Source organism: Primulina tabacum, chromosome 3 (genome assembly GCF_025594145.1).
Source record: "Primulina tabacum isolate GXHZ01 chromosome 3, ASM2559414v2, whole genome shotgun sequence".
Taxonomy (NCBI): domain Eukaryota; kingdom Viridiplantae; phylum Streptophyta; class Magnoliopsida; order Lamiales; family Gesneriaceae; genus Primulina; species Primulina tabacum.
In genome coordinates this window covers 15,269,084-15,290,949 of record NC_134552.1, presented here as the reverse complement: position 1 = coordinate 15,290,949, position 21,866 = coordinate 15,269,084, and the positions used below count along the sequence as shown (strand labels likewise).

Below are 21,866 nucleotides of genomic sequence, written 5' to 3'. Positions count from 1 at the left end.
ACAATTAATTAACCATTAATAGTTGCAATCTTGAATAATTAAGTAATGACAGCCCCGAAATGGTCCTGGATTAGGAAGATTTTTTATTCTTTATTTGACCCAAAATATACAATCAAAATTCGAACTTTTTTCCCAACTCATCTTCCCATTCAAAAATTTCTTCTTTTTTCTTTCTTTTTTTGGGAAAAAAAGATAAAGAAAAGCCATATTATAATTCCTAATTAATGCAAGAAATGCATAAATGAAGCTTATCTTTCAACGGTGGGAGTATAATTTGGGAGACAGAGACAGATACTGAAACATGTTTCAAGTCCCATAAATTAATGGTTCTTCGCTTTGTGTTTTAACGTTGTTGAGGATTCTGAATGCTCAAGAGTCTCACATTCTTCCCCCCACGCACGCTTTTGGGACCTTGTTTTCTCCTGTTAATTGCATCAATTCTGGTACCTTAATTAATCCCTTGTTTTAATCAGTGGCCGTGACTTTCTGTTCAGATTAATATAATATTTAAAAAATAAAAAATAAAAATCGTTTGGTTTTCGGTTTCTTGGCTCAGAAAACGTTTGCTTTGGTCTCAAATTGTGATTCAAACGTCTCTTCATTTTCAGCATTTCTTTTGGCGAGAAAAGGAGTTTTATTTTTATTTTTTCTTCTTGAATTTTGAATTGGGATTGTGGGTTGGGTTTTGATTTCGGTTATATGGATGGGTGAGAGTTTTTTTTTTTTTTGAAGAATAAATTTTGGGTTTTCCTTGAGAAGAATTCTGGGTTTTGACGAGGAAGAGAAAATCTTACCCGAGTCCAAGTTTCACAGTGATTGAAACCTGTCTTTGAATTCAATATTCTGTCTTTTTTTTGGATATATATGTTAACTTCATCCATTTTCCAAGAAAGAAAAATCGAAAGAAAATATTACTATAATTCCTTATTTTTGGAAACTAGTTTGTTCATAAATCAAAGGGTAGAAATATTTTTGGTCACAAATTTTCTTTTTTTGATTTTCTTTTTGCTAGTTTTCTTCCCTCAATACAATAAAAAAAGTAAGAAATCCCGTCAATTTCTCTTCCTCTTTTCCCTTAATAAATTTTCTTCCTCTGAATTCTTCATCCCTTTTGCTGCCTCGCCTCTTCTGCATTCGAAGGCTTTGGGGGAGAGAAGTATACCAAATTCTCTCTCTTTTTACGCAGAAATCATGTTGAATTTAGACAAGGCTTCAATGCTAACAAACCTGGAATCCTTCTTGGATAGCACAACACCCATGGTCCCATCTCAATGCTTGTACAAGGTCTGCCATTCCCACCTATTTTTCATGTTAAAATAATCATTTAAATCATAATATTGATTTGTGTTTTTTATGTGTTTATATATATATACACCAAATGTATGTCTTTGAGCAGGGTGATGTGAAGAAGCTTAATAGGGTATGGCATCCTTTGGAAAGAGAGAGAAGTTGAATATTTTATGTTGGGTGATCTTTGGAATAGTTTTGGTGAATGGAGTGCCTATGGAGCTGGAGTCCCAGTTACTGCCGACGATGGCAAGAATTTAGACCAATATTTTGTGCCTTATCTCTCTGCTATCCAAATTTTCACCACCTCTTCATTGATTAACTGTTTAAAGTAAGCAAATCCTGTAGTTAGAAATTTAATTTGTGAATTGAGTGCCTGATTCGATCTCATTTAGTTTCGTTTTCATTTGTTTTGTGCGTATAATGACGTCACTTTCTTTCTTTAAGAAGTAATTTTTCAAGTCGACGAATGGAAATATAGGGATTCATGGTGTTTTTCGCCTTTGGTAGATTGAACGGTGAATGCTTTTGATACTTGTTAGGGATAGGGAAGAGACGGACTCGACGAGTGAGACTAGGGATTCTTTTAATGATTCGTTCAGTGATGAGAGCGAGAGTGAGAAGTTGTCGAGATGGGATGGATGCTCGTCTGACGAAGGACCATTCGAGAATGATAACTTCTGGCATCCGAATGAAAAATGGGGTGGTTTGTACTTTCAGTATTTCGAGAAATCGTCCCCATATGGAAGAGTTCCTCTCATGGACAAGGTAATTAATCTCTTCCCCTTTTCCACCTGTTCTTTTTAAAGACCGTTGCTCTTAGATACCGAGCATTATCTTTCTTTTGTTTGTGATCGATTACTTTTAAGAACGGTATGAAAAGCAAGTTCTAATGGATATAATGGAATGAACTAAAATTCGTTCATAGTAGGCATCTAATAAAATATCATACGCAACTTTTGAGACGATTGAATATGCTTGTTTTAGAGGCGAACTGATCTTTCTCTTTAGGGTAACAAAAGTTCTTGAATTTTTTATACATTGAATTAGTCATTTTCAATTGGTTTCACTCCTTGTGATATGCATAGTATTATGAACACACTTTGAATGTTTGATTTAACAGGTAAGCAGCTTAGCTCAACGTTATCCTGGATTAATGTCGTTGAGAAGTGTAGATCTTTCACCAGCTAGTTGGATGGCGGTCGCGTGGTTAGTTTCTCCCAAATCCTTTCCTTTATTTTCAATCCTTTTTTTTTTTTTGTAGATAACTATTTTCCTGGAACTAGATGCAAAAGGGAATAAAAAATGGTGTGAATGACCTTGTCCATGTGATAATACAGGTACCCTATTTATCACATTCCTGGCACCGGAAGAACTTTTAAAGACTTGCAAGCATGCTTTCTCACATATCACACCCTTTCTTCCTCCTTTCAAGGTACAAAATTATTGATGAGAAAGATTGACGATAGTTGTCCATGATGCTTGTCGTCTCACTATTAAATGAAACTTATCGAAACATTCCGAATTATGATGGATAGATATGGAATTTGAATACGAGGTTGAAAATGTTGATGGAAAAACTGAAGAAGGGGTTGTTATTTCCCTCACTCCATTTGGTTTGGCCACTTACAAGATGCAAGGCGACGTGTGGATCTCGGACAAAAATGCTCATGGCAAAGAAAAGTTAGGAACACTTTTGTGCAGGGCAGATTCATGGCTAAAGCAACTTGGCGTCCAACATCATGACTTCGACTACTTCATGGGCGTAAGACATGCATGAAAACGGCACGAAGAAACTGCCTTGAATCCCATTAGATGAATTTTCAAGGGTGCCTCTTAAGATATATTTTTCTTCATATTTTCAGAAAAATATTGTATAGTCTACAATCGCAGCAACATAGTCAGAAACTCAGTCGTTCATTTTCTGAGAGAGATTTACGCCCCCTGGTTAAGGCCCTTTTGTTTTCCAGAATTTTGAAAGAGTAGGCATAATTTTCATGAAAGTTTGTAGAGGTTTGAGGCCTTTGTCATATTTTATCTGTATATATCACATTTGGTCCAATCTTTGTTGAGTTCAGTGGGACATTCTATCAAGTTGTGTTGGCCAATTGCAGCCATAGGCTCGAATTTTGGAATTGATCAACTTTTATGTGTGTAAATTATAACATATATAATTTGTACTGTCTACGTAAGACATAAAAACTGGCTAATATCTAAATTCGATCAATAAAAAATATTATTTTTTTATCGAAAAAATTATTTTTCATTATATATATAACCCTTTTCCTAAATTAAAGTTGTTTTATAACTCTTATGTTTTTATAAATTAGATACATTTATCCATTTACAGGGCATGTTTTGATTGATTTTAATGACACTAGATTTTAAAAGATAATTAATTTCATACAAGAGAATATACGTTTGTTTAGGTCTTCACAGAAGTTCAAAATGCGATTTGATTTTATATTCACGCTTTCATCATGACCGAAAGCCGACTAGATCGATTCACCCACTAGATCGATTTTTAGAAAAAACATTATTTTGAGCGTTGTAACATTAATTGGCCGCTTAGGATGCATAGTCACAATATAGGTGGCGCAAAATCCACCTAGGTGATCATCTAGATTAACATAATTTTTTTTTCATTTTTTTAGATTATTTGAAATATTAGAAAATTGAATTTTATTGGATGAAGATTGAAAGGGCGTTGTTGATCATAAATCGACGGGAAATAAATTATGATGTGTGTATTAAAAGTTAGTGTTGTGCTCTGATGTTGTAACACAACATGCATCGGAAACTAGAAAAAAATCGTTTACAAAAATCAATACTATTGAGAATAATAAAATCAAATATTTTTAACATTCCAAGGAATTAAAATGCATCAGAAAACTCAAAGTAAATAATAGATGCATGAAACAAAAAGAATCATATTGTTTAAACCAAAAGAAACCACTCTTCGACTAACACTTCACGCAGTGTTGTTCTTGAGTGTCGTCAACACCAATCAGCAACGCGAAAAATATGTGAATCAATCACACAAATTCTTCACATGAAAATATCCAACTTTGAACTATATGAATGCTCAGAAAAACTCCAGCAGCTGGACAAAGTGATCAACCGAGCACACGAAAAACTTCAGCAGCTGCACAAAATGATCAACTGATCACACTAAAACTTCTCATCAAAATAGGTTCGGCTCTCGTATTTTTATTCTATGCAAAAAATCCGTTGTCGACTACCCCAAAGACCCACACGCAGCCATGAACCATTCCATATATTTATATCTAATGCTTGAACTAAAAACAATTTCACAAGAGTCATAGAAAATATGGACATGAACAAGATTGGTTAAACTAAAAAAGCCGTGTGTGTGTAAAATGATACAATTTTGTTTGTTTGTTTTTTTTAAATATCACTGAGTTATTTTTTTTAATTAAATATCAATGAGTGAGAATCCAAGCTGAAGCGCTGATTGGACAAAATAAGGTAAAGTGGGCCATTGTCTTAAATAAGAATCCACACTCACCCTTCTCCCAACATCCCAACAGTCTCACTGCTAAAACACACTAAACCCACTCCAAAAAAACGCACTCGCAAATCTTTCATTTACTGCAACAATGTATCTCCAAGCAGCTTCTATGGTTTCATCGACCCTCTCCATTCCGAAAGAGGTACAAAAGATTCACTCGAATGGGAACGAAATATAGATTACTTTTCTTGTTATAATATCTAGTTTTTACATGAAGTTTGTAGGTTAGATTCTAAATTATCGAAGTTTTTGTTGTGTTGTTGGATGAATTTTGGTAGAACAAAGCAAGTGGTTTAAAAGAGACGTCCCTTTTTGGAGCTTCACTGCCTCTCTCTCTTAAAGCTGAAAGCAACTCTTCTTTGAACAAGGTAAATATATATGTACATACATATATATACTGAATTGGTAATTTATTATACCTTTTCATTGCAGTTTTTGAAACAGTAACATTGCATCAAATCTTGTGAGAAAGATTGATGAAAAGGTGTCTTTCATTTCTTGAAAGACTTTGATTTGGTAGATTACACTTCATATTCGGTGGTTGGAAGGGTTCAAATTGAAAAGATTGATTCTTGGCATGGCAGGGTATCCTAGAAAGTAGGGTGATTTTGTGGGTATGGAATTTCATGCTTAATTTAAGCATTTTAATCAGAGGAATCTATATCGTTTAGGGATAGGGATATATATATAAAGCTGTATCTGTGATGATCTTACAACTCAAATATTTTAAACACTAAAACAGTCATTTCATTTGTTTTGCAACCTGGATGGCTACGTTGAACAAATGTGAGTAATTGTAGCTTACACAGACTCAACAATATCCTATGGAAACCGTTGTTACGAATTGACTTTCTGAATCTTTGTGGTTTTACACGTAGTGATGAAGTTAACTGTACAGGAATTAAGAAAGAAACTGGTAAATGGACCAATTAAAGCACAAACGACAGTCACAGCTCCATCCATCAATCAGGCTTCAACAGAAGAGAAGAAAACTCGAACCAAAGGCACCGTTATAGTCACCGGAGCATCCTCAGGATTAGGCCTTGCAGCTGCAAAGGCTCTTGCCGAAACAGGAAAATGGCATGTTATATTGGCCTGCAGGAATTTTCTCAAGGCCGAAAAAGCTGCGAAATCCGTTGGCATTACTAAAGAAGACTACACGGTCATGCATCTTGATCTTGCCTCTCTTGAAAGTGTCCGCCAGTTTGTTGATGCTTTTCGACTTACTGGGAGGCCGCTCGATGTGCTGGTTTGCAATGCTGCCGTTTACTTTCCAACTGCTAAAGAGCCGACATTTACTGCTGAGGGGTTCGAGCTCAGTGTTGGCACAAATCATCTTGGCCATTTCCTTCTTTCTAGGTTGCTATTGGAAGATATGAAAAAATCAGATTATCCACAGAAGCGTCTTATCATCGTTGGTTCCATTACAGGTACTGCTCTGAGCTCATTGCTTAGTCTTTCTATTTTTTGCTTGGTTGAAATCAAGACTGAAGGTGATCTATTTCAATGTGTGATTCATCGTCATAATTGTGTTACAATCCGCATCGACTGTTTGGCTAGCTGCAAAGAATTTTGTAGAATTCTTGAGAATTCTACTGTAATGAGTTTCTTTCAATGTAATATGAACACTTGACTGATTTTCCTTTTTGCTCTTGATAGGTAACACGAACACCTTGGCCGGAAACGTGCCACCAAAGGCTAATTTAGGGGACTTAAGGGGACTTAGAGGAGGCTTGAATGGAGTAGGCAGCTCGTCCATGATAGATGGGGGCGAATTTGATGGTGCCAAAGCCTACAAAGACAGCAAAGTCTGCAACATGCTCACTATGCAAGAGTTTCACAAACGTTTCCACGAGGAAACTGGCATTACTTTTGCATCACTCTATCCTGGATGTATCGCTGAAACAGGACTATTCAGAGAACACATTCCACTTTTCAGGATTCTCTTCCCACCTTTCCAGAAATATATCACCAAAGGCTATGTCTCTGAAACAGAAGCTGGAGAAAGACTTGCGCAGGTTAGTCAAAACATGAAATCCAAGACGCAGATTTCATCAAACCCACAAATATAAATACTTACATATTTTCTTGAAATTCAGGTTGTTAGTGATCCAAGCCTCTCAAAGTCGGGTGTATATTGGAGCTGGAATAACAACTCTTCGTCTTTTGAGAATAAGCTCTCGAAAGAAGCCAGTGATGCTGAGAAAGCGAGTAAACTGTGGGAAGTCAGTGAAAAACTTGTCGGATTGGCTTGATGCAGTTCCAAAATACATCTGTATGGGAGAATAGTTTTTATGTTACACAAGCAGATATATAGAAAGAGACTCCCGTTCTAAATTCAGGCTGTAAGAAGTGAAAATCCGATGTTGCAACTGCAATATTTGTTTTTGTATAGCTGGAGTGTGGATTCATGTTTGAATTTTGAAGTAGCAGTATATGTCAATACTCAGATGAAAAAAAAAGTCTCAGAAACTCGAGTCATGTCGTGGCTCTTCAGATTTACCGTTGGGTCCAAGAATTTAGTTGCGGATGGGTCGAACGGGTGATCAGTACGGTACTAACATGCTGAATCCACCTCTAGCCTTGATTCAGTTTGAAAATGCAATGTCTAATAACCAAAATAAAATCAAATGACGGAATACAAGATCCTCAAGAACATACTGAGAAACTCATTCTTTGGACCAAAAACGTGCGTATATCATCCTTGGCAAACTGAGAAGCTTATCATTTGGTCCTCCGAGAGCTTATGACTTTGGAGCTTGAGTTTTGATATGATGGATCAGAAGCTTCTGAACCTATTTGGAAACTTTTCCTAACCATTGTTAATTACATACTCTACGGTAGATATTGATTAAATATCATAACCACAAATCAACCATATTAATGTTCACGTATGGTTACATATCATTAAAAATTTAGTCCATTCTTTATAATGCAATACATCATATCACTATGAACACTAAATTTTAAACTAGATAAACCGTAAAGAAGCCAACTGCGCACCCGGAGCTCAAAAAATCATAAAGATAAGACGTAACCTGAAAAATTTTAGAGGTTCGATCCGAGCTCGACTCTTCTACGAATCTAGTTCTCTAGTATCATGGAATATAGGGGAAAAGCATTGGCTAGAAATGCTAGAAGGAAACTAACGAGCAATAAAAAACTAACGAGGACAGGCAGTACTTAACACTCATTACTACTTCCAGAACGGGACTAAAATTTGGATACAAGGTTGCGACTGTAATTACATGGGATGTTCAACTATATAAAGCACCAACCTAAAGTTTCTTCTTTTTTCATCCATCCAAACTATTATTTCCAAACACAGAGGAAGATAAGAGTAGTAAAGTCATAGTGTCATTATCACCATTACATTGTAAAATCAACCGCCACCTCCAGATCCATATTTCTTGCCCCAGACAAGCACCTGCAGTTTGTCGTAGCCAGCTAGCACACCGGCACCAGCAACCGCTCTCAGGATGTTGGCTCCAGCACCTTTAAAGAGTGATTTCGTGCCTTCGTTCTTGACAATCTGGGAGAATGCATCCATCGAGCTCTTATATTTCACAATCTCCCCCGATGTCATCATCATCCTTCTACGCACTGTGTCAATTGGGTAAGAAGCCAAGCCAGCACCAATCGTGATACCCCACCCCAGCAAGAAACTAGCCATAAAACTATCCTGCAGTTACGGACACAAATTAGTCATGTTAGTAGCCTCAATCTGGCAATAGCTTTCTGGTATTAACATGTGTAGTGACCATGAAATTTGGAATATGGCATCAAACAAGGCTATCCTAAAGCTTCACCATATTAATTGTGAGTTGTGCATTTCCATCATACAAGATAATCCGGAACCATATGGAAATGGAAAGGTTCAAATGTCCACGAGAATGCTTATCTTACTTGTTTAGAAAAATTATTATTTCACTGACAATCGCTCACCAACCTTATGTTTCACATAAAATTCCGTAGGCCACTAACCTGCAACGAACCAGTCAGAACAACAGGCTTCAGGGAATCATACATTCCAAAGTAAAGCCCTCGGTATACTATAATTCCAACGCACGAGATGTTAAATCCTCGGTAAAGTCCCGCAACACCATCAGATTTTAGCGTTTTCTTGTAAACATCGACCAATCCATTAAACTGTCTCTCACCACCCTTTTTCGCAGCCTTTGAATCATTTGCAAGTCGTGTTCGGGCAAAATCAAGGGAGTACACAAACAAAAGAGAAGAGGCACCAGCAGCACCACCAGATGCCAAGTTTCCTGCAAACCACTTCCAGTAGCCATCTATGTCCTTCTTGAAGTTGAACAATCTCTTGAAGTAATCTTTGAAAGCAAAGTTCAGAGCCTACACTCCATAGCAAAACTAGAGGAATCAGAGAATGTTATGATATCCCTTTGTCATACTACAAAGATAAATGCCGAACGGGAAAACTCTACATTAGCTTTGAAGTACATGCATTGATTAATCCTTTTTTATTTGTAGATTACATGAATTAAAGGATGTTAAATGATCATGCATTTTCAAAACAGAAACTAGCTGCAAACAATTTAATCTCTACAACATTTTCAGAAAGCTGCGCAAACTAACAACTACATAAATGGTCAAGGAAAATAATGCATTTAGATTTTTGTCACCAACTTCTCTATGTTTAAACTTATATATTATATGTAAAATCAGAATAAACCTACAGCATTTGGAGAACTTATCATCAAGAAGATAAATCAACCTGGGTAGGAAAGTATCTGATAACATTTGCAGTGTTGCCTCTCCATAAAGAAATGACACCTTCATCTTTCATAGTTCTGGCAAAGCAGTCAGTAATTCCTTTATATGGTTCAGACAGCCGACCAGCTCTAATCATCTCATCCTGGTTTTGAATCAAGAGCTTAACTCTCTCAATTGGAGCAGCAGCGGTTTTTGACACTGCAGCAGAAACACCTCCCATGAGGAAATCCACCATAAAACCGGAAAAACCTCGTTCTTTCTCGGCAGGAGCCTGAATAAGAAAAGGAGACAGTGGCGAGACGATTTCCAGGTCAGTTCCTCGGTGTGATGGCATGGACAAACTTTGTAGGCCATGATTGACGTATCTGCCAGTCAATGCGTGTAAGTTGGCATTGTTACATTGTATTTGAGGAGAAACTCGAGAGAAAAAATAAGATTGCCCATGTATCTTTTGAAGTAAGGATGGATTATTTGTGCCATCCACCATAATTGCAAATTAATGCTATGACCTGAAAAATAACAATTTGAGACTAAGAAAAAACCAATTCAACAAAAGTTCACATGGCTTCACAGTTAATTTGGGAGATATATTATCATCCCAAACCACAATACGTGTCTTGGATGTTGCACAGAGTAAAAGAAAAGACACAACCCAAACTTATTTCAGTAACAAAAGATTTCAACGCAGAATACCAAAGTACACCACATATCATCACAAGCACGTCCATCTTGCCAATATTTTTTTAAACATCTACAAATGTGCATATATAGAAACACAATATATAGAATCTCAGGCACGCATACCATTGGATGTTATATGGATCTTACACTGATTTTGAACGTAAAAGGAATAAACCCCATTTTCAAACGAACTTACATAAAAATAGTAAACTATCATTACAACCTGTAAAAAACAACAAAATATATTCTCACACCCAACTAAGAAGCCATACTTTCAGAGCTATCCCAACGCACATTTCAAAGAGAAAAAAACAACGAACATTTTTCCTTGCACAAGCGGTTCGGAAGAAATCCAGTTATATGTTGACATTCAAACCCACTTTTCTCACTTCTCTTTAGCGGATGAATGACAAACAACTACACCATTTCAAAAGCATTTAAAAAGAACAAAACATTGCTTATTAACGTTCAAGAACACAAAACCAAAAAATAACTCACAGAGTGAAATTCAGAAATACAGATAAATCGCGCCATTACAATTCCAGTCACATATGGTGATTTAAGCTTAATCTCAAACAAACGACACCTGACCAACGATCAGATACCAAACGAAACAACGAAATTCCGGTGAATGAATTTAAATTTAAAAGAAAACTTTCAATACAAGACAAAATTTACCGATTAAAAACCCAAATAGAAAATTAATTCGTCTCGAATCCACCGTATGATAGAACGATGATCAGAATCCTTTCAGAATTTGACTCGGATATATCAGTCAAGATTCTGCGTTAGGGTTTTACTGTAGTTACTTTTCCCCCTTATGTTTCACTGAAATCACACTTCTGCCATCTAAATAATGGAATCTTATCTTATCTTATCCTATCCATTACATTATTTAATCTGATTATGATACTGATAAAAACAAATTAAAAATAATTGTTCATAAAATCCACCAAACCTATTTCTATATTTAAATTAAACATCTTTAGTTATGACGATCAAAAAAATAGTCCAACAATTATTATTTTTTCATTGAAAAATGTAATGATAAAATATTAACATTTGTAATAAGCTATGATATAAACTTGCTTAATAATTTGAGTTTAAATATAAATTTAATTTCAGATTGTTTGATGTAAACGATGAAAAATTAAATTATTACATTTTTTTATCCAACGTAATCGACCTATCTCAACTTCCGTCAAACTGGATGAGAAAAGTCAGCCTTTAATTAACGACAGATAGAGTTGACCCGACGAACCAAATCAAATGGACAACACTTTAATACAATGTTAGACTCAAATTCAACAAAATATTTATGCATACATATACATATACATATACATATATATATATATATATATATTCATTTTTCATCTATAAATCATATATAATCATATCACAAATCAGATCTAAGTAGTTTATTTAATTGAGATGAAAATGATTTGGCCAAATATTTTTGGCATTATTTTTCATCCTCTTTTTTCCAAACCGAAATTTTCTTAGCATTATATTAATTAATATTTTGAATAAATACGCGATACAATGAGCTTTTTCCTCTGTTTTTTTTCAGATTCTAATGAAAAAGTTACCACCGAAAAAGCTTGAAAGAATTAACCTAGGCTAGCATCTCATCTATTACTTTTCCTCCAAAGCACACACTAAGAAGGAAAAGTAACTTGTTTCAGGTAGGCACAGCCACAGTTGACTCCATAACAGGATTATCCCTCTTCAAGGACTCCCATTCGACCTCTCGAAGCATTTTAAACCGGTCATCCAACGACACAAACCCAGATTGGGGAACCACGACACCACAGCAACCGGCTTTATAGATCAGAACCATGCTAGCTCCCATGTCTGGCCCATGGAACTTTCCTGTTAGCAAAACTCGGAGGGGCATGAAGAGTGCTCTCCCCTGGATTGAAAATCACTATAAGTAAAATGGTTCACAGATGAAGAGAAATAAGCGTAATAATCTCTGTTCAGAAAAAGGCAAACCTTGCGTTTCAGTGATTTACCGAAACTCTTCACCCACGTTTGCCATCCAGCGTGACCTTCCTCGAGCGCATTTTTGAGCTCACCACTGTCATAGGCAGCTAACAAACTGGAAGCAATTTCTGATAGACCATCTTCTAAGACAGGTTTAGCTTCAGGACTGCAGTCATCGTAGTACAAAATTTCATCAGTATAATCATGGCAGTTCGTAAAGATTTAGATTACATGCAGAAATTATTCACAAAATCGTTCATAAGATTCCCAAAGTGTGTGCTATGAATGATGAATTGAATTGTAGATACAAGTAGCTATGAGTTAGTTACAAATCGTTGCAGTTGGAGTGTATAAAAGAGAGGACGAAAAGAAAGTATAGCATCCAATGTATTTTGTAACTCAAACTGAGAAATTCATTTTCTAATGCCATTTTCTCTTCCGAATTCTTTTCAAATTCTTTCGTTCCTTTCTCAAATTCTTGGAGGTTAGCTATACCTCGAATCAGCTCATGCATTAGTATGAGAGTCAAAACTTTACTGATAAAGAAAAATTGATTTTCTCATATCTCATGTGCAATTTCAATAGAACAAAGGTCAAGTTAATGAACCAATGCAATGTATCACTCTCGAGGGAACAGCAGCTAAAGTGCTTATATTAGTTTTCCACTTTTATGAGGGTTATAGCTTGTAAAATTTTGCCACTTTAAATAATGAAACCAGCTTTACATTCCCTCATTAATTTTGGTCAAGCAAGCATGTGGTGAATTGCTAAAATTTTAAAAGCTTTGAATTTTATATGTAAGCATAAATTCCCAGAATATGACTTGCACTAAAAAATCTAGAACAGTTTAAAATCAGAATGGGCTAAAGTGAGAGTTTTGCATATTCTGAATGATGCCAAACGAAATCAAGAAACTGAAAACTCACGGAGTCTAAATTACCTAGTGAGTGTGGCATATAACTGATAAGACAGCAAGTTCGAAAGAGAAATGTCGGCATCAGTAATCAAGTCAATCGCATCCTTCAACAGCAGTACAGCTTCCTGATAGTATGGATTACCGATGGGATTTAAATGCGAGTAATAAGACCAACGGATTGTTTGTGAAAGACAATAAGTAATCGGAACAGTTGAAGAGAATGACAGTACTTCTATAAAACTCCCCTCTGACTCCGTAACAATGCCAACGCTCTTCCAGCGCTCACCAATAAGCTTGGTCAGCTTTTCTAATGGTAGAGATTTCAAATGCTGACCATTCATCCACCTTTATTGTTCAACATATGCAGAAAGATGAGCAACAGTAATCAATTGAAAATAGCAAATCTTTCGTGATAGAAACCCGAGAATTTCAGAAAAATGCCTATAGCAATACCTTTTGCATATAATGTAGGAACCTTAACCGAATACTATCTAAAAACCACCATTACCTTAACTTGGTAGAGTCGAAAACTGCTCCACTTTTATTGACACGCTCAATTGTGAATTTATCAACTGCAAATAATGTCAGAAGATATGAAGCAGTCATTGGTTGAACATATTGGTGCATAAAGACCCAAAAACAACAAGGAATAACGAGCAAAACGTTTTGAAAAAAAAAATTGACTAACCAAGTTGGTCAAGAGTGAAAAATTCATTCTCGGTACCATCGCCCCAACCCAATAAAGCAAGATAGTTGACCATTGCCTGAGGCAGAAATCCCATCTCCGCAAACTTTAAAATGAAAATACAAAATTACAATAAGAAAACATTAGTTTAGGTAAATATGACTAGCAAATCACTCAGAGTAGATCATGGGATTGTATTACTAAGCTGATAATCGTAGATTCTTGACTAAATATGATAATCCAAAAATTATTATATGGAAAAAAAATTCAGATAAAACTATGCAGGATTACCTGACCCACTGAAGTTGCACCATGCCGTTTTGAGAGTTTGCTCTTATCAGGTGCCAAAATCAAGGAAACATGTGCAAATTGAGGCATCGGGAATCCCAGAGCCTGGGAAGTAAATATTTCATATATTTGTTTCAATGCACACGCCAACAAAAATCACAACTATAAAACTACAACTTAACCTCAAACTTCCTAGAACGACATGCAGATTGATACCTTATAAATCAAACCTTGTCTCAAGGTATTTGGCAAGTGTTCCTCTGCTCTGAAGAACAAGTTCTGATCAGAAAACCAAAGCCATAATGGTAACTAAAAAATAAATAAGTGGCATTCGAAGTGATATGCCTGTATTTTAACCTTATAACATGTGAGATAGCCATGGTAGCGTCATCAACCGTGACACAAAAATTGTAAACAGGCTGTCCATTGCTTCTCATAATCACGAAATCTCCGAGGGTATCAAAGTTCCAACTTACCTGAATGAAAATATCAAGTAAAATTATAACCAAATAAAAAATGTGATCGAGACAAATCTCACAAGAATCTAGCCGGTATTCTACTAAGTTAGTCATATTCGAGATGTTAAAATTTATGGATTGTGAAAAAGGGTATTCCAGTACATCAGTCTAATGCGTGCTCATTACCGACCAGTTCTCACAATCCATAAAGTTCTGACATCTCAAAAGTACCATGGCCACGTCAAAACTGACAAGAAATATCATAACTCTCCATCACCTCGCAGTCTATAAAGCAATGAAAATTTCCAGAAAGTTCTCCGACCATGTTTCATATTACATTTGTGAGAATATTTTGTGTAGAAACATGGTTGAGAAAACCATTCAACTAAATCAAAATAAGATCATGTAAAAAAATATTTACCATAATTAAAAATATAACTTGATCCATATCATTGACGTTCAAATGTGTTGATTGGAAACTGTAGGTAAATTATTTATATCTTAAGGACACCACAAATGTTGGTTAAAGCCTTAGCTGTGTTAAAGGTGAAAAGAAAAGAGAGAAGAAAAAACAACTGTCAAAGAGCAATGGGAAAAAACACAGAAATATGGCAAGCGGCCAGATATCCAGAGGCAGGGACCAAACTCCTGGAACTGGAAAACAGGAGGCTATGGATCTCAAACAACCTAGAGGCTTCATCCCAAACTGGTCTCCTTCGTGTTCTGCTTTGAATGGTTCAATTTACCAAGGGATACCAAGTGTTTCAATGCATATGTGAAGGTTATTTGATTGTTTAAATGATTGAATAGCTTTACTTACGTAAATGTTATTGTGCGCTGGAGGGTTTGTGTATACTGTATAGCACAGACAACATGTTAGGCATGCTGGGTCATGTGTATCTTATTTCTTTTTAAGAGACCGGACAAATAAATTTTTTTGGACATTAACACTTTCGCCGCAAAACACTTCAAACAAGTAGAATGATGAATAAAAACTTGGCAATGGTTAGGACTTCTAAAAACTCCTGTCCAAAGGGATGATCAATATAAGGTATCCTGAAAATTTCTATTTTGCAAATATGTCATTAAGGCACGCACATGGATAGAGGGCATGATGACAGTTTTCACAAAATCATAATTTAAATTACCTCACCACGGATGATATCATCGACGATCAAACATCCATGCTTGGGAACTCTAAATCGATAGGTATAAGGAGTTCCCTTTCCCAGCTCCTCTTGCACTTCCACATCTGTTGCACTGGCCCACTTGCCTGTGTATACAGGAGGAAGCTGCTTCAATTTCGCAATCTCCTTCATACTTTCCAGCTCCTGGAGATATGGATAGCAGAAACAAATTAAACATTCAAAAATCCTATCTGAGATATTAAAGTCATCATTTTTTGGAGATTTCTAAAATGATCACCTCGTTCGTGCAGAAACAACGGTAAACATGGCCAGTTTGCAGAAGTTGGTCGGCATAATGCTTGTAAAGAGAATTTCTCTCAGACTGCCGGTAGGGACCGTAGTTCCCTCCAACACCAGGGCCTACAATTCCATCGCAAGATAAATAAACGATTAACAAGAATGCAAGCCAAGGACTTGGCATCAAAAAGCCAATATGGGCAGTCAACGAGATACAACCGACTTCAACCAAGTGATAAAAGAATCTTTGGGTGGAGGGGGAAGACGAGTACTGGTAGGAGAAGGGAAACCTTAAAAAAATGGAGGGCTAACTCAACCTTCATCCCAATCGAGACCAAGCCAAGAAAGATCACGAAGCAAGGAGTCCTCGGACTCCTTGGTGGATCTTTCCAAGTCAGTGTCCTCAATTCGAAGAACAAATTTTCCGCCTTTGGACCTGGCGAACAAGTAGTTGAATAGCGCAGTTCTGGCACCGCCAACGTGAAGATTCCCGGTGGGGGAAGGCGCAAATCGCACTCGAATTGACTCGGTCACAGGAGAAGATGCCGAAACTATAAAGCTTCTGAGGGCCGTCCTTGATCGGAAAAATAGCCACGGAGTAGCCACATGAGAGCACTTGATTCCAGCCAACGGCGCCCCCGCCACACTACACATTTCTTCTGTCGAAAAGATAACAGATGGTAATCCCCGACGGATAGCACTAGCTTTTTATTACCAGTATTATATTATTTATTTTTAATTGCTTGACCTATATATATATATATATTTTATTACAACACGCAAGAAGAGAAGATCGAACTCGATGAATCGGCTAATCCGATAGAAAATGATATCATTGGGCTACAAGTCCGATCTCAATTGCTTGACCTATATTATGTTGTCTAACTTGTATTGATTGAAAAATAGCATGTCAGTCGAATGATAATGAGAAAATTTTATTTATTTTTATGAAAAGAAAATTGTAATTTTCATTTGTATAGATTTATTCCCCCCCCCCCCCCCCCCTCAATTTCTCGTTTTATCTTATACACAATATATAGAATTTTTTGGGATAAAGCCATCGATTGTGTAACAAATTTGGAATCAATGAACTATTAAACCCTGACATGATTATATACACCAGAGGTTGAGATACACACGTTGCATATGTAATATAATAGAAGAATATCATGTATGATACATTATGAATATAATATATTTATATTTTTACAAAATTTCGATATAATAATATTTAATATTGAAGAGAAAAAATCTTAAAACATATTTTTGTCACATGTTATTTAAAAAAATGTACATTTATATAATTAACTAAATATACATACTAAATGATGTTTTAGACAAATTCAAAATTATATTATGTTTCAAGTTGTTATTATAGGACGTCTTGTTATTATAGGACGTCGAGTTATTATAACTATAATATAATATAATAAATATAAATATATTTATATTTATATATATATATATATATTAAAGTATATAGACAATGAAAAAAGGCCTTTTTCCTAAACTAAATTTATATTTGACCTTGAAATTTATTGGAATTAAAATTTAATAGGTCTGAAATTAAATATCATCCAAAAAATGAAAAATTTCATGAAATTTAACTTAAAACATAATTAAGCATTTATGTATTAATAATAAATAGTTGTTCAGATATTTTATATCATAAATAAATAATGACATTAATCGAACGAAACATACTTCGAACGTTTGATTTAATTTCCCACCTCAGAAATATCGTTTTAGTTAAAAATTGTGGTTTTTCAAACATGGAGAAAAATTTGACCTCTAGCATATTGAATTTTCAATATGAAAATTTGGTAGAAAAGATTTTTGAAAGAAATTCTCTTTCACGGGAAGATAATTTTGTAGATTCCGGATTTTCGATAATGTTCCTCCAAGAGGGAAACTTAACAGATACAGAATAGCCAAATAGATTGCAGGTAAAAAGATACAATACCTACCTACACAGAATAGCCAAATAGACATATTTTAAGGGGGTTTGAGAGATCATTCTTGATCCTACTTTTGAAAAACTGAAGAAAACAATAGCCACCATATAGTCTTCTTTAAGATCAGCCCATGCTCAGGGACAGCTAGTAAATTATAGTTAAAAACAAAAGATTCGGAGCGTCCCACGTAGAGTGAGCTCTTTTTGAAACTTAAAATGGGTAAAAGATCGTCTCTTAATGATTCGTAGCTGAATTAATAACCTCTGAAACCGAAACTATGAAGGCGGACCAAGATGAAATGTCTGGTAATTCTTGCTTGAAGCATCGAGGATGAGATAGTGATGATCACAGGTCTTCGCTGCAAGCTGATTAAAATATGAGAGATCAGGTCAGTCTTAAAAAATTACAATTTGAAAACCCGCTCTATCAAGCAAAAAAATGACATTCAATTGCTGCCAACAATGAAGGGACCCTTGTCCACAGCAATCAAATACTAGTTCACTTTGCATACGCCATTGCTGGAACAAGGAAACCGTGTTTATTACATTCCTTGGCCTTCTAATGTCGTTCGGATAACATCATTGCAAGCTTGAAAGTTTTGCTTCAAAAATTTCCATTGACCCTTGCCATACTAGAAATTTAAATCACCGAACATCACAGAGCACTCGTAAGTAGTCTCAGCAATATTGAGTCCAATATTTAACAGTGTGAAAGAATGTGCTTGTTCATGCAAGAAATTATTATATAAACCAGCAAGCAAGTGCAATATCTCTGCAAAAGAGTTCATTCAGAATAATACTCTTTTATCCGTGTATAAAAAGCAAAAACAGCATATTACATTTAAGATGATGCCTTCTCAATAACAAAGCTATGAAAGAGAATCAATTAATTCTTCTTCTCATTTGTATCTCCGAGTACTCTAGTCAAGGGTAACAAAGACAAATGAAAGGCGGGAGCACTTCGTTATCAAAATCAGGATAGGCATTGGAAAATGGAAAGTAACAGCTGTCTTGGAAAAAATAATAGAAGAAAGAAGGTGTACAACATATACATTGTGATCACGGGAAGGAAATTTTGCGAGCTAATAAATTGGCTTGAATCCTAACATAGTATAACGGTTTTGTAATGCTTCCTTCAGATGGCAGAAGGACACCAGAAATACTACCTTACCAAAGACGTGAAAAGTGACAAAGGCAGCAAAGGAGGGCCTTCTAGACGTCGCTAGATACCTAAATCAAGAATCAAAATCCAATAGTAAGGTAGCCCTTCATTATCTTCTAAATTCAATAAGAAATGCAGAAAAGCACAATGAAAATAAATTTCACAAACCAACGGTTTATAAAGGTGAAGAAAATAAAACGCACAAGGCTACAAGAGTGAAAGACAGTCACAAAATCAACAAACTTCTCAAGTTGTCTGATATCACAAAATGGAGGAAAAACTTCCTCATTTGGCATAAAAAGAAAAGAAGAAAGAATGAAGGGTGTGGAACATAATTTTGTTGAATTGTCGTATTATTTATTGCATTTAACAAGAAGAAATAAAGAAAGTGGTGAACATCCAGAGCACAACAGAGAAGCCAAACTTAGTCACAAACACATGCATACGATCCTTCACATCATCGAACGTGCACAGGATGAAAGAATACTATACGTTTAATTGGCATTATGACACTCAATACCATACAAGAAAACAAAATTAAAATTAACACATACAAGTTAAAAGAATAGTGACAAAATCGGTCCTAGAATATGTAAACGAAAAGATATAAAATATCCAAAAAGAAAACAGATACTAGACATTGTTCACAACCGAAATACTATTTGTTTATTATGTCTCATATACAAAAACTTGTTTTTAGGAAATAACTAGTTTTATTTAGTAATGTCGTGGTAATTGTTCGGTAACAATAAATAAGTCACAAATTTTTAGATGTAAGTATATTTGATATATTTGTAACATTAACAGTAAATGAGAATAACACATTACAATTACAAAATTTTGAAAGACTAACATACTAAAATATTATCCCCTTGCACCACATGATTCAAACAAAAGGTATTATTATTATTTAAATCAGAGGGTGTAAAGAAAGCCAAAGTATTTTTCAACTTTTGCATGCACATGTTAATTACATGGAATTTCCGGCATCTTACCAACTATAAAGTATTCAATACACATAAGAATTGAGAGATTTGTAGTAAATATCTATTTGTCCTACTCCTTCAAGATAGGAAAGATTGTAACTCCAACAAATTTCCTAACCCTTCTATTTGCCCTATCTTCCCTTCTCCACCCTACCAAACTAGAAAAAGAAGTTTGTTCCCCTTGACTAGAGTAGATGAAGATATAAAAACACACACACAAACACACGTGATAATAATTGGTATCATATGCATCAATAGATAAGTCATACACATGAAGCATGACAGAGCATTAAGCCGAAGATTCATAAATATTCAAAATCCCCACCAATGAACAAATTTTCCAAAACAGAATGATTAAACCTATCGGATAGTACCTTCAGGAAGCCAGCCAAAACCACAGCGAGAAACTATGAGCATAGACGTCATCAATGCCGATGCAGTGGCAGTATGGTACGGTTGCATCGACTCCAAGCACGCACTCATCTCAGCAGGACACCTTATTCCAATTTGTCCAAAGCAAAAGAGAAAAAAACAGATTATTAAAGGAATTCAGAAATTAACCATCGGTTTATCAGTATAAGTTGGAATTTGAACTCGAATTAGTTCGTAATTTGCATTTACAGAAAAATTGAAGTACCGAAAGACGCGGTGTGCGAGTGGAGTTCTGGAAGGTAAGCGAAACGCCGAGCGAGTGAACTTTGCCTCGAAGGCGATCCTTGCGGCGGCGTTACGAACGGTTGGTGCTCGGAAAACGGATCTGACCGCAGTTGACGCGACGACGATGTTCATTTCTTTCCTTATTTCTTCAGTTTTCAAATTTTTGAAGATCGATTAGAAGAAACCACTGTCCTCTGTACCCTGGGTTTTGGCTAAACAATCCGTGTAAAAGAAAGTGCCAGTGCTTTTATTAATCATATTCTCCGACCCATATATACTTTATATTTTTAAAATTTACTAGACAAATAAATTTTATATATAAAAAAAGAATATTCAATTGAATGTTTTAATAGTAAATAAAAAACTAATAATTTAAAAGACAAATCACATTTGATAGATAAAATATATTAAATATAGAAACTAAATTATGAAATGGATAAATCAAAATTCGGCCTAAATATATATAAATGGAATACTTAGTAAACATTCCGTCCTAATTAATTTTTTTCTAAATATAACTTTATATTATGTATAATATATTTTAATATAAAATATAATAAAATTAGATTAATTCTTATTTAAAGTTAATGTTTGAAGTTCTAATTCACAACGTTTTATTTAAAAAATAATGATATTTATGAAGAAAACATGAGTAATTACTATTTATGTTTGAACTTCCGTGGTCTTGAGAAGTCGTGACATGATCTGCTCGAGAAGAATGGAAAAACTAACTGACGTAAATATACAAGTCTCTTTATTTTTTTTAGTTATCTTCGGTCTACTTTTGCGTATAATCAATTAAATAAGATCAAACATATACCACATATGTTTGGACCAAGGATTATCGTTCATCCTCCACTCTGCGACGAGGACAATTCTCTCACTGTATGATCTGATGAACAAGTTTTGCCATAATTTTGCGAAATGGGGATGGTTTTCTCATTATTTTTTATTTTTGGAAAAAAATTGTTAACGGATTTTTTTAAAAATTTAATATCTCGCTGACCACCAACTATGTATGTGGCCCAACACAATGTGGGCCGGCTCAAGACCGAACCAACCCACAGTTAATGGGCCTGTTCCCTGGTTTGGTTATGCGTTTACATTAAA

General features: G+C 35.3%; 3 protein-coding genes, 1 long non-coding RNA gene and 1 pseudogene across 6 annotated transcripts; 2 read left to right on the top strand and 3 right to left on the bottom strand.

The window, feature by feature from the left end:
- Window positions 1-236: 236 nt before the first annotated feature.
- LOC142540742 (uncharacterized) lies at window positions 237-3,422 on the top strand (annotated as a pseudogene).
- A 1,340-nt stretch (window positions 3,423-4,762) lies between these two features.
- Window positions 4,763-7,262, top strand: LOC142540740 (protochlorophyllide reductase-like). The gene is made up of 5 exons (XM_075647094.1): window positions 4,763-4,961; window positions 5,098-5,187; window positions 5,718-6,249; window positions 6,479-6,837; window positions 6,919-7,262. The coding sequence occupies exons 1-5, from the start codon at window positions 4,908-4,910 to the stop codon at window positions 7,072-7,074; spliced, it is 1,191 nt and encodes a 396-aa protein (XP_075503209.1). The 5' UTR covers window positions 4,763-4,907; the 3' UTR covers window positions 7,075-7,262.
- Window positions 7,263-7,993: 731 nt separating this feature from the next.
- LOC142540741 (ADP,ATP carrier protein 1, mitochondrial-like) lies at window positions 7,994-11,069 on the bottom strand. Of its 2 annotated transcripts, XM_075647095.1 has the most exons (4): window positions 10,916-11,069; window positions 9,558-10,065; window positions 8,804-9,175; window positions 7,994-8,501 (listed from the first exon to the last, which is right to left on the bottom strand). In XM_075647095.1, exons 2-4 carry the CDS (start codon window positions 10,041-10,043, stop codon window positions 8,202-8,204), a joined length of 1,158 nt encoding a protein of 385 aa, XP_075503210.1. In that variant the 5' UTR covers window positions 10,044-10,065; window positions 10,916-11,069; the 3' UTR covers window positions 7,994-8,201. The 2 variants fall into 2 exon arrangements, with proteins under 2 accessions (XP_075503210.1, XP_075503212.1); XM_075647097.1 differs by lacking the exon at window positions 10,916-11,069 and having other exon boundaries at window positions 9,558-10,104.
- An 810-nt stretch (window positions 11,070-11,879) lies between these two features.
- LOC142540738 (glutamate--tRNA ligase, chloroplastic/mitochondrial) lies at window positions 11,880-16,709 on the bottom strand. Of its 2 annotated transcripts, XM_075647092.1 has the most exons (12): window positions 16,315-16,705; window positions 15,999-16,120; window positions 15,722-15,904; window positions 14,473-14,591; window positions 14,332-14,380; window positions 14,119-14,220; window positions 13,831-13,933; window positions 13,651-13,714; window positions 13,373-13,487; window positions 13,167-13,267; window positions 12,236-12,392; window positions 11,880-12,152 (listed from the first exon to the last, which is right to left on the bottom strand). In XM_075647092.1, exons 1-12 carry the CDS (start codon window positions 16,649-16,651, stop codon window positions 11,922-11,924), a joined length of 1,683 nt encoding a protein of 560 aa, XP_075503207.1. In that variant the 5' UTR covers window positions 16,652-16,705; the 3' UTR covers window positions 11,880-11,921. The 2 variants fall into 2 exon arrangements, with proteins under 2 accessions (XP_075503207.1, XP_075503208.1); XM_075647093.1 differs by lacking the exons at window positions 13,167-13,267; window positions 13,373-13,487 and having other exon boundaries at window positions 16,315-16,709.
- Window positions 16,710-17,916: 1,207 nt separating this feature from the next.
- Window positions 17,917-19,181, bottom strand: LOC142540736 (uncharacterized). The gene is made up of 2 exons (XR_012819150.1): window positions 19,123-19,181; window positions 17,917-18,317 (listed from the first exon to the last, which is right to left on the bottom strand). It is a non-coding gene; the product is annotated as an uncharacterized LOC142540736 (long non-coding RNA).
- Window positions 19,182-21,866: the final 2,685 nt, after the last annotated feature.